Raw genomic sequence first — 12776 nt, forward strand, 5'->3', positions numbered from 1 at the left:
TCTCTTTGTATAAGATGACCTACCCTAAATAAAATGCATTGAAAAAAGTAAAATCTTTTCTGAAGGTTTTGTAGGATGGATTTTTTTTCAAATACAATTTTTGTCCATCAAAGAAACCCCCACATATATAAAAAGGTTTGCATAGAAAACAAAGTGCAGAAAGGAGACAAAAGAAAGATGAGAGTGGTATTGGTGTTTCCTTATAGGTAATTGAAATAATCATGATTAAATTTTGTAAATTTAATGACATGATATGCATTTTATTAGAAAAATGATAATAAAAATCCAATAAATATTGGATTTTTGAGAGTCGTTTATAAAAAGAACTAATGAAATAGAACCAATAAAAAGTCAGAGGCTAAAAATAAGAAGCCAGAGGATGAGTCTAACAACACTGCAAGTTAGCACAAAGTAGAAATAGTAAGTGGAATAATGCAGGGAGCCATCTATGAAAAACACATGTGGATCTTCTCTAGGCAGGAAGCCAGGGAAATTTTAGGTTTAACCTTGGGAATATCCATGGCCCTCTCATGCAATAGATTTCCAAAGGCACATGACCTTTATCTGTGCATTGCCAAGAAGATCTCTCAGGGTCACTCCAGAGATGGGCATGACCCACTGAGAATTGAATAGCCCACCTTTTTAACCTTTTATGGAGAAGAACATTCTATGGAAGACCTTTGATGTCCCCAATAGAAATAAAGCAGGTTCAGGCTCCATTTTTCTTTTTAGTACAGAAGCTTGATCCATATGATTGTCTAGTCTATCCTGCCCCTGCTTTCTGAATATATTTTCTGTGTCCTGTGGTATTTTTATCCTTCTATTTTTCCTAGTTTTTGTTCCTCAGCCAGCCCATTCCACTGAGGGGAACCCCATTTTCATCACCTGTGCAGGACGTGGGTGAGAAAAGATCATGGGAAAATGTAGAGTGAAAAACAGAAAAACAAAAACATAGGAAATATAATAGGATACTAAGAGCCATAGTGAGAGAACCTCACATTTCAATATACTTTACAAGTTTTAGTATTAAGGCCATAAGTGGTAATGTAAAAGTATAAATTAGAAAATACATCTTCTGAGCACTTCCCCTTCTCCCTCCCTTTCCCTCCCACCTCTCTTTGCTATTTAGTGGTAATCTTCTTCTCATGCTCTTCCTCCCTATCCCATGGAAGGAGACCCTCATTGTTATACAGAATACATGCATGATGATGTGAGGGGGAAAAAAAAAGAAGTGTATCACATTAGATTGGATAGAGAGAAGTGATGGGAGGGGAGGGAAGGGAGGGAGGATAGGAAGGGCAGCAGAATAAAACAGACACTAGTTTTGCTGTATGTATATACATGACTGTATGACCAATGTGATTCTGCAATCTGTAAACTCAGAAAAATAAGAAATTATACTCTATTTGATTCAAATGTATATGTCAAGATCAATGTACTGTCATGTGTAGCTAATAAAAAATAATAATAAATAAATAAATAAATAAAAAATACAAAAAGTGGATTATTTAACACACCTGTCATTTTTAAAAATACCCACAAAATCTGTGACACTCTATCCATTGACCTGTGCAGTTCATTCCTCCTTCCCTTCAATCTGGGCTGACACGGGTGAGTTGTCTATAAGCAATAGAATGTGGTGAAGCCAGCACAGCTTGACTTAGGAACCCAGCTAAGAAAGTCATGTCTCCTCCTCATGTTTGCCATATTTCCCTGGGTGTACCCTAGTAAAATTTAGGTCAGAAATTGCATCCATTTGATGCAAATGGATGTTTGACTTAGTAGGATGTTTGCTTCATGGGAAACATGTAGAGACTATCAGTAGAGAACTATCACAAGGGAGAGAGCATTTACAGGTGGCTCTGTCAGCAGCCCCAGTTGAACTTCAAGCCTCTGGCCATGTGAAAGAACTATCCAAGATGGAGTCCCGTTTTGGTCAAGTCTTCAATGACCTCAGCTCCAGATGAGATCTGAGTGCAACCTTATGAGAGACTTCAAGAGGGAACTTCCAACAACTTTTGCCAAATTTATGAATCTGGAAATGATGGACAAAATCAAATATATTTTTTTATTTGTGTTGCTATTTTTTGCAAGGAGGGATTATTATAAGCAATAGCACCTAGGACAATTATATTTACTATGAAATAGCAATCCTATGTTCCCATATTTATTGTGGCATTATTCACAATAGCTGCAGTATAAAATCAGAAGCTACAGTATGGAATCTGATGCCCATTACAAGGGAAATTCATAAAGAAAATGTGGTATCAATATAGCCATAAAAAAGAAGGAAATCCTGCCATTTGCATCAAATTGATGAAATTGTAGGACATTATGTTAAGTTAAATAACCAAGATCAGAAAGACAAGTACAACATGTTCTCCATCATATATGGAAGCCAACAGGTTAATTTATGGAATTTGGCAATGCACTGTGGTTATGTAAAAAAAATTCTTGAAAATATTTTAAGAGTAAATGGACACAACATCTTATCTACCTACTATTCACTCAGAAATATTTTATATATTCAGGGATAAATGTGGCAGAATGAAGGGATAATATAGAAAAATAATAGCATTGGGGAATCTTCATTAGGATTATCTGGGAATTATATACTATCTTTGAAGTTTAGTCAGAATTCTCAACTAATCAAATTAGTAAATAAATGAGAAAAAAGAAAAACAAAGCCACAAAAATGTTAAGATGAAACTTAGTTGTTATGGTTTAGAGAGAGAGTGTCCCCAAAAAGCCCATGTGAGAGATAATGAAAGAAAGTTTAAAAGTGGAATGATTGGGTTATGAGATCCTTAATCTAATTGTCACATTAATACTCTAATAGTATTAACTAGATGTTGAGTATAGGCAGGTAGGGTGCATCTGGATGAGATGGGTCCCTGGGGGCGGGCCCTTGGGGTTTATATTTTGTCCTTTTTGAGAAGAGTTCTCCCTATTTTTGTTTCTTGGTGGCCATCTGCTGACCTCTTTCCCCTGCTTCACTCTTCCACCATGATATTCTGCCTTACCTCCAGCTCCATGAAATGGAGTAGGATATCTATGGACAGAGACCTCTGAAGCCTTGGACTTCAAAATAAACTTTTTCTCCTAAAATTGGTCTTGTCAGGTCTTTCTATCACAACACAAAAAAAGCTGACTAAAACATTAATAGAATTAATTTCTAGGACATTTCATTAAAAAACACATATAATAGCATCATAAACCTAAAACACCAAAAGTATGCCTAGTAAGAGTTATCTACAATCTCTGAGAGAAATAAGAGATATACCTTGCAAGTCAGTTAGCTCTATATTGATGTTTACATCAAATCCAAACTCAATAAAAATATCATCATGCTATTATTGAATTAAACATATCATACTAAGTATGACCAATGCACAGGGCAGAAAAAATAACACAATGAGAGCAGTTGCTATAAAGTAATCTTTTAAAATATTAGTCAGAAATGCTATAAAGTTATAATTAATGAGGCATGCATGGCTACAAGCATAGAAAATGACTGAATGGAACAAAACAGAACATAAAGCATGATCAGAAATATCTGCACACTGTGTATTTCAAAGGTGACACAGCAGTGGAGAAAAGGCTTTTCAGTAATGATTCTGAGACATTTAGATGTCCAAACAATAATATGAAAGGTTTTTCACACCACACACCCTATGTACAATATCAACCCCAGAAAGATGTAAAAGAAATGTAACTAAACTTCTATATGATACTTTTGGAGAATATTTTTATGATCTTATGGTAGTAAAGTTCTATTTAAAAGGGCAGTAGAATACTAAGTGTACAGGAAATATTGATACGCTATACTTCATTAAGAACAAGAATTTGGCTGCAGAAAGAACACCATAACAGGAGAGAGTCCTGGATTAAAAACCATATACAAATATATCCATATTTGCACCAAAAGATATTGACATGGTAATTTGTAGGATCATTATTTGGGTATTCAAAAAGTGCAAACTACTCAAATCTCCACATAACTTGAATGGATCAATACATGATCCCGTGTTATTTGACAGAAAACTCTACAGTTGTAAAAATAAATGAGATTATGCTAAAAATAAAAACATGGGTAAATTCTAAATATTATGTTGAGTCAAAGTAGACATAAATAGAGAACATGCTATGACTTTACATAAAGCTCAAATCCTGACAAAAATTTTCTTTGGCAGCATTTAGAGTGGTCTTCTTTGGAAGGGAGGAAGGCACAGTGACTGAGCATCTGCAGGTGACTTCTGGGAGAAGCTGATGATCTCTGATGGCCCAGGGTGAGAAACTTGGCAGAATTATTACTCATTATTATACAGTGTTCTCTATGAATTGCAATAACAATACTAATACTAGTAATAATAAAGCTTACTTAAAACTGTTCCTCATAATACCCCTTGACAGGGCCTGAAAGATGAATGATCATTGAGAAGAATCATATTTTACAACAGAATGTCTCACTTTTGAAGTCACACTATCTGCTCTTAGAGACTTGTTACTCAAGTACCAATCAGTCCTGACCATTTTTCATGAGCCGAACATCTCTATATCCTGATAGAAGACAGGGTTTTATCAAAATCCCACATTTTCCTTACCCCCATAGAGTGTGTAGGGAGGTTAAGGTCCTGCTGTGAATCTCACCTAAGCAGACAACTTACCTGAGCAGACCACAGAGGCTGTGTTTCCATGGGCACAGGCAGGAACACCCAGGGCAGTCACAGGGCAATTCCACAAGAAGGACTCAGACCCTGAGCAGTGGAATCGGTCTCTCCAGATCTCATCTCCTCCTTCCACAAAATATGCTCCCTTTGGGGTGGAGATGGCGGCTCCACAGCCCAGCTGGCGGCAAACTACATTGGCATTGGCCATATTCCAGTGGGAGGCACAGAGTGTTCTCCAGCCTCCAGAGGTCTTCATCTCCACTTGACCCTCACACTGAGAGCTGCCATTTTTCATGAGCCGAACATCTGTATATCCTGGTAGAAGACAGGGTTTAGCAACATCACATATTTTTCTTATCCCCACAGAGTGCATAGGGAGGTTAAGGTCCAGCTGTGAGTCTCACCTGAGCAGACAACTTGCACAGCCCCTCTGTATGGGCATCTTCCTCCAGGACAGGGCACTCTGGGACAGAACCAGAGCCCAGGTTCCTGTCCCTTACACTGGAACTCTTCAGCCCAGACCTGTTTACCAGGATCTCTGAAGGGCAGGTTCCCCAGGACAGATGCAGCCTTGCCACACCCCAGCTCTGCACAGATGACCTGGGCTGTGGGTAATGTGAAATTCCCATCAGATACTGTAGTCCATCCTCCTCCAGAATTCACTTCCACTCGCCCAGAGCAGGGTCCATATCCTCCATCCAAACGCACAAATCCTGTGGGAGAAAAAAACAAGAAGTGTCAGGGAATAGAACATGAAGCCACAAGTCACAGGTAATGCTGTGAAATCTTTCATTTTCCATGGTTAGTTTCAGGGAGTGGATTTAACAGAGGGTGCCTGCTGAGGTCCAGCCCTGGGGGGTGGGTTGCGGGGAGTAGGGTTCCAGGAGTCCTGAAGGAAGAGCAGTGACGGCTAAAGAAGAGGAGTCCGGAGGATAGGTTGCAAGTTACAAGCAGCCTCCAGAAGACATGTCTGCTGCCCCTGGAGTGATCTTTATTTTTATACCTTTTTTTACAGGTGTTTTTTCAGGTAGTTAATGGATAGCTTCAAAGCCTGAAACTTTTTTTGATTTACATAGTTTTCAAGAGTTACAATCTTTTCTAACATACATTGATTACCTAAGATATTGAGTACATTGTTCAAAATATTTTTCTGTAACCTTAGCTAATGATGATTAAGCTTTTAGGTTTTTACCTCAATCACTAGGTGCTAGGTGACACAAATAGACTACATGACTCCTACCCTATTATTCACTTCTAACTTTAAAGCATACCTATAATTATTTCATTAACCTTTAACTTTAAAGCATACTTATGATTATTGGTAAGCTTTCTTACTTGTAAACTAAAATCCCAGTAAAGCACTCTTAAAGTTGTGAAAGTCTATTATTTAAAAGCCTACTACTCTGAAGTGCCTCCAAAATATATCTATGTAAATTTTACGTTATTCTATTTTTAATTTCCAAGGTAATTTTCTTTTTTCATATGACCTATTCAACTGCTTTCTTAAGGAACTTCCTTGATACTTAGTCAAAGCAAACCAATTACAATGTCTTTGTAATCTTTAACTAAATGGCAGGCTTTACACCTCAACCCATTTGTCATTTATATTAACTATGTGTTTTCCATTTTCATCAAAATTTCTGTGTAAGGCAAAGGAGGGTCTTTTGGTTGGGGAATGTATTTTTATTAGCCTCTTGTCCTCGAGAGCGATACCATAAGCTACACAGGTGGTCCTTGTACAGTTGGCACAGCAATTGTTTCTCTGTAGCTAGGCTGTTGTGCAATTTGTGGCTTTAGGATGGATTTGAAGGGGGGCTAGTGTAAATTGTTAACCATGGGATAAATATTTCTTGTTGTTTAGGCTTGAGGGATAACACCATTGTGTGTATCCTGAGAGATACTGAAACGCATCTCATGGCATGTCTCAATTGAATCCTTACTCTCATTCTGGGAATTTTCCTGCAATCTCAGGCAATATGTGCTTTTAGTATTGACTGATGTATGCCCTGTTATCCATATCATGAGTATCATAAAACAAAACACTTAACATTCCTAATAGTTCCAGTTTCCAGATGGACTTCACAATCTTACTATACTCTTTAGGGCACAGAACTGAGTCATCTGAGTAAATGGGAATGTCTCTATCAGATGTGGAGACATTGGCCAGGCAGAGGTTCACACAGATCCCAGTATCTTCTTTGAAAACCAAACTTGCTCTGTATTCTTGGGCTTCTCAGTCATCTCTGAAAGCCAGAGGTGGCAGCATGAACTTCCCTTTGAGGCACAGGAAGAGGATAGTAAGAGTGATCATTGGAGGACCAGAAATTGGCAAAAATGTGTGTATTCAGGAAAGGTAAAATGGGGCAAAGGGATCTTCAAAGGAGACATAATCTAAACTTTCCACCTGATAGAGGAGACAGGCATTCGAAGAGAGTATTGAGAGTCTGCTTCCCTGTTTTTTAATTCAAAATACTAATTTCTTTTCAGAATTTGCTATGTTCCAGAAATATTTTTAGGTGTTGAGTATGAACATTTCAAGGAAATAATGCAGACCAAAACCAACCATTTAAAGCCATTTGAATGAGAGATCTGGTTGGGAAAAGAAAAAAAAATGCATTTGCAGAGGTCCACTGATTCACATGAATCATTCTCACTAAAGTAAATTAAAACTCATAGTCAGATATATCCTTGTCTGATTCTTTGCTTAAAGGATATATTGCTTTGTTGGGCAAGTTTCATGTCTTAAAAAGGTATCATCCACAGGGCCTTTTCTCCCCACATTCTCACCTCAATACCTCATCTTTGAGTCACTCTTACAATTAATTCTTTTTCTTTTATATAGTGAGGGTGTAGAGTATTCACACAAATGTACACAGAGTCACCATCCTAAACCAGGGTCTTAAGCCCAGGCACTGTAAGCCTCCTCTATCTTCCTCAGAATGTTCTATTTGTTCCCTTCTCATTCTTATCAAATTTACCTCTCAGTGCACCTCTCTTGTATTATTGAATCCATCACATATAAACTACATAACCTTCCCAATATCTTGTCACCTGTAGCATTTTCCTCCTTTTTTCATTTAAATTAAATATATTTCAACTGATGCCCCAAACATAAATAATATATCTATAAATGGAGTAAATAGATTTATTGATGCATGTGTACATTGTGTTATCTTGTTTGTTCAAACACTGTTTATTTCCTTCTGTGAAAATTTTCAATATGTTCTCTTCTTATTTTTTGAAATGTTTCTTATTGTTATCTGCAATCACCCAACTATACAATGCTACACGAGAACCTCTTGTTCCTATCTAAGTAAAACCTATAAGAGATTGATCATTCTGTAGTCTTACATTTCTAACCCCTACGCTTTCCATCCTATAGTAATCACAATTCTAGTTTAAACTTCTAAACTTTTATTAGATCAACTCTTTCAGATTTGACATATAATGAGATTACTAGACCCTTGTCCTTCGTGGCTTGACTTATTTCACTTGACCTAGTGATTTTCAGGTCAAGGTTTTCATTCCTTTTCTCCTTCTCCTTCTCCTTCTCCTTCTCCTTCTCCTTCTCCTTCTCCTCCTTCTCCTTCTCCTTCTCCTTCTCCTTCTCCTTCTTCTTTTGGCTGAAGAGTATTCCATTATGCAAATGTACTTCATTGTATCCATTTGTTAGTTGATGGGCACAGATTGTTTCTGCTTCTTACCTACTGTCAGTAGTGCTGCCATAAACATGGAAATACAGATGTCTCTTCAATATCTTGATTTCATTTCCTTTGAATGTATGCTCAGCAGTGGATTTCTGTATTGTAAGATAATTGGGGAGGGCTGTCTGATAATGACTTAATGTATTTGTATTTCCTTTGTTTGTAAAGTACAGCTTTGTTGTGTTCTATATTTTTGATTGACAGATTTTTTTTTTCTTCAGTTCTATGAAAATCTCATAGCACTCACTTCGGGTCTACATGATTCCTACTGGGAAGTTCACTATAAGGTGAATAAGCTCACCCTTATGTGTTGTTTGTTTTTTTTTTCTCTTTATTCCTTGAGAATCTTTATCTTTCATCCCTGAGAATGCTATTATAATCTGTAATGATAAGAGCTCAAAGTTTACAGGTCAATTCTGGACTTTTCACCCTCAAGCAGAGACTTAAGTCTCTCCATAGCGTGCTGCCTGGTGCTTTGGGAAGCAATAAGGAGGGTGGTCCTGTGGCCACAAATGCTGCAATGCTATGTCACACTCTGAGGCCACAGCCTGCCAAGGCAACACAGAACTGGGGAGGGACTAAGGCCCTCAATGCTATGAACTACCTACTGGTGAAGTGGACTTATGGCCCAAGACTCTTGCAACCAGCCACAGGCTCTTTTTGAGTCTGTCCCACCAACACACAGATCTTGCTCTCCTTATGAGCTCTGTCCCACCTTTGAGGACTGTAATCCCTACTGAGTGCTGAGTATCACCATGGTGGGCCCAGCATTTTGCTCTAAAACAAAATCCTGTTTCTGCTCTTGTGTCCTGCTCCTTAGCAAGTCAAGTCTTGATTTTACTTCTGTCAAGATAGCTTGGAGGAGTGGTGGTGGAGAGAGTCTCTTTGCTGCCCAACTAAACACAGTTCCAGAGTCTCCATCTGAGGTTACTGACATGGGAACAAGGATTGTTGGGCTTTACTGGCCACCAGCTTAGTTCTGAGTTTCAAGTCTAAGGCCTGGACGCAAATACCTTTGCATTTCCCAACAAGGGTGCATCTTTCTTCATGCTGGGCTTCTTGGATAAAGGGAAAGGGCAACTCTCATTTTTCTTTCTCCTTCTCCTTTTCTTTTTATTATCAAAAAAAAAAAAAAAACCAGACACTTGGGCTGGCACTTGGGCTATGGTTGTATCTCAGTGGTGGAGCACTTGCCTCGTACATGTGAGGCACTGGGTTCCATCCTCAGCACCACATAAAAGTAAATAAATAAAATAAAGGTATTAAGTACATCTACAACTAAAAACAATATTTTTTAAAAAGCAGGCTTTTACTTGGGACCTTTTATTTTCAAACAGCTTGATTATTTTCTCATATCAAGCCATTTTGTGTGTGTTTATGTGGTGTATTTGTGGTAGATCACTGAACAAACACCTTGATCTTGAGTCCTAAACTACATAATGTCTTACCATAATAAATATACATTAATATTTTATTGCTTCCTACATTGATCTGGGAGCACAGTGTTTAATTCACCTCCCAAGATGAGTTATACAGAAGTTGCTTAAAAAAAGAAATGCAGAGAGATTCTACTGTAGTAGAGAAGGGAGAAATTGTGAATCAGGGCATTTCACTCACTGTTCTCTGGCCCTTCCTGCCAATGAACTGATAATTCTGATGTCTAAATCTGGAAGCAGAATTGCAACTTTCCCAAAATCCATAAACTCCCCTGTGATGTGTTTAATCCCATCCCTGTGCCCATACACCTACTAACCCAGTGCAAAAATACTTCTGACTATACATATACAAACACTGAATTCAACTGAGAAAAGTAGGCCTCATTCTTGACTGTCCTTTGAAAAGTGCTGCAAATAGAGTATGTGTGCTAATTTTGTATGTAATCCTAAAAACTAGTAAACTGGAGAAAAAAATTATGAAGATTGATTTTAAATTGAAATACTCTACAGAAAAATCTTTTCAAGTAAGAGAGTTGAGAAGGGAAAGGACAATAGTAGAGATTTACAGGACAGGAATAAATGAAGATCATCATCCACTGCTATCCCTGAATCCACTGATTCAGGGAAGGACACCCTACTCCTCTGCAGACAATTCATCCTTTATTCTCCCAGGGATCAGGTACTACTTCCAGGAACTTTCCATTCTCTTAGGTAGTGGAGAATGCACTGACCATACCTGAGCAGATGACTCCTGCATCTTTGGAGTGCTCACAGTTGTTCTCTCCCTGGCCCAGGACAGGGCACTTCCACAGGTAATCCTCCTCTCCTGTGCACGCCAGGTCCGTCAACCAGATGGGCCCAGATCCCTCTCCAAATTGTGCATAGAGCAAGGCATTGAAGGCCATTCCACAGCCCATTTGTCTGCACACCACATCTGCATCTTTCAAGTCCCAGTTGTTATGACAGACAGTGCCCCAGGAATGCTGGTGAAGGATCTCCACTCTGCCTGCACAGCGACTGCCACCATCCACCAGGCGGAGCTGTGGGCTCTCTGAGGAGAAAGACTCATGTCAATGATGTCACGTATTGACAAAGAGATTGAGAAGGGTTCTACTGTCATGCGGTACACCTTCTCTCAAGAAAGCACTTGGAGAATCTACTTTCAGAATGCAGTGCTTGTGGTGTAGGACATGGAGTTATTCATTATACTAGGGCAGCAGCACTTGCCTCACACATGTGAGGCACTGGGTTCCATCCTTAGTTTCTACCATCACATGTATGGGAATTAATTGTGAAAAAATAAGAAATAGGGAATTAACTACAATGTATTCAAGTGAGTAGTCTGAGTAGAAGTTATTATGTAGATTTGATCAGAATAAAACTTGTTATTGATAGAGTTCTGCATATTATGTGATAAAACTTTGAGAAATGCCAGATTTCCTACTTTAAGTAGCCGAATGTATCTTTTCTGAATGATTTCTAAGAGTTTCTGTAATGGTCCTGTATCTGAATTGGCTTCTTGAAGACATATGCTTGAGGATCCATGGCCTTAGATTGGAAGGGTCAGAGCACAGGAGATGGAATAAGAAATGGGATGAGATCATCAGAAGCCTCAGGTGACAGTCATGATTCCAGTAAAAAAAAAAAAAAAAAAAAAAAAAAAGTAATATATACACATTAAGACTGAAAAATAAATGGATCATAAGACAAACCATAGTTAATGCAATATATTTCATTAATGGTTCTAGCCTTCATAGTTCAAATATGGGTATGTAATTTTAAATTTGCATTTGCTTTAGGTAGATTGGGCAACCTCCCTGAATAGATGATGTCAGATATAGACATTGCCCAAATGACACTAGGAATGATGGAATGCTACTTGTTCCTCCAAATATATCTAATCTCTGCTTGGACTTCCTGCCAGGAGTTCTTGATGAGGAGTCAAATAGCAGAACAGAAGTATACTTTTTATGACTATGTGAGTGAAAAGAATCAGGGAACACAAGGAAACTGTATTCTGAGAAAGAGGAAAAACACTGGGAACCAATAAATAAATGATTAGAAATGTTAATGATAAGAAGAATCATTAACGCAGCCCAGAGAAAAGTATAAAGCAATTTACAACTTCAACTCCAGCTGTAACCATGTAATGGATAACCATGGGAGAAACACATGGTTCTTACAAGTTTTAGAACAAGTTTGGGGAGATGTTCTGAGAGGAACTCCTCCTGCACAACAAGACAGTTTTAGAGGAGTCCATCACATTGCTCTGCAAGCTCTCAGAGTACTATAACCTGGGGTTATCTTGACAAGAGTCCTATTGTAGGGGATAAATTGTACTGGGATTATAAAATATGGATTAATCATAATTCCAGGTCCCTGGGCCACCCTCCACAGTGATTGTGTGAAGGAAGAAACCCTACAGTCTCAGATAGAAAGACTGGCTTCCACAAACACACTGACCTAGTGGCACAGAAGGGCCTAGAGGCCTCACTGACAAATGGTTTTTCTCTACATGAGGAGGAGTGATTCCAGTCTCATGTGGTTTCACATGCAAGTAATATCTGAGAGCTAAGAGACCACAACTGGTGATTAACCCCATTTCCATGACCCATCTCCAGAGTGGAGCTCAGTGGTTTGATAGCTTACACCACTTTTTACAGGCATTCCAGGGATTCACCATGGCTATAACAATGCAATCCAGATCTCAGTATTATGTGCCCACCAGTTGGGTCCAGAACCTACTGAAGAAAGGGCTTGTGGTGACTTTGACTTTTGCCATGCACCCAGATTTGCAAATAGAATTTGTCCAGCATGAATATGACCTGCCCCATCAATATTCCCATAACTTCCATGGCAGGAAATGAGGAGCTCTGTGCAGCCAGCATATCACACCATATCCTAGTTCATTTTGATGGGAACTCAAAGGAACTATGATTGGTTTCATTTTTAGGCAACCAGCCCTA

At 38.5% G+C, this 12776-nt stretch overlaps 1 protein-coding gene across 1 annotated transcript in view; it reads right to left on the minus strand.

Annotated features, from left to right (window-relative positions):
- The window catches only part of LOC143398309 (antigen WC1.1-like), a 61573-nt gene extending 48981 nt beyond the window's left edge, over positions 1-12592 (minus strand). The window contains exons 1-4 of the mRNA XM_077109256.1: positions 12556-12592; positions 10547-10861; positions 5075-5383; positions 4668-4985 (exon numbers count right to left, since the gene is read on the minus strand). Coding sequence (XP_076965371.1) covers positions 4668-4985; positions 5075-5383; positions 10547-10861; positions 12556-12592 — 979 coding nt within the window. The remainder of the gene's footprint in view (positions 1-4667; positions 4986-5074; positions 5384-10546; positions 10862-12555) is intronic.
- Positions 12593-12776: the final 184 nt, after the last annotated feature.

The sequence above is a fragment of the Callospermophilus lateralis genome, chromosome 4 (assembly GCF_048772815.1).
Source record: "Callospermophilus lateralis isolate mCalLat2 chromosome 4, mCalLat2.hap1, whole genome shotgun sequence".
In the NCBI taxonomy this organism is placed as follows: Eukaryota; Metazoa; Chordata; class Mammalia; order Rodentia; family Sciuridae; genus Callospermophilus; species Callospermophilus lateralis.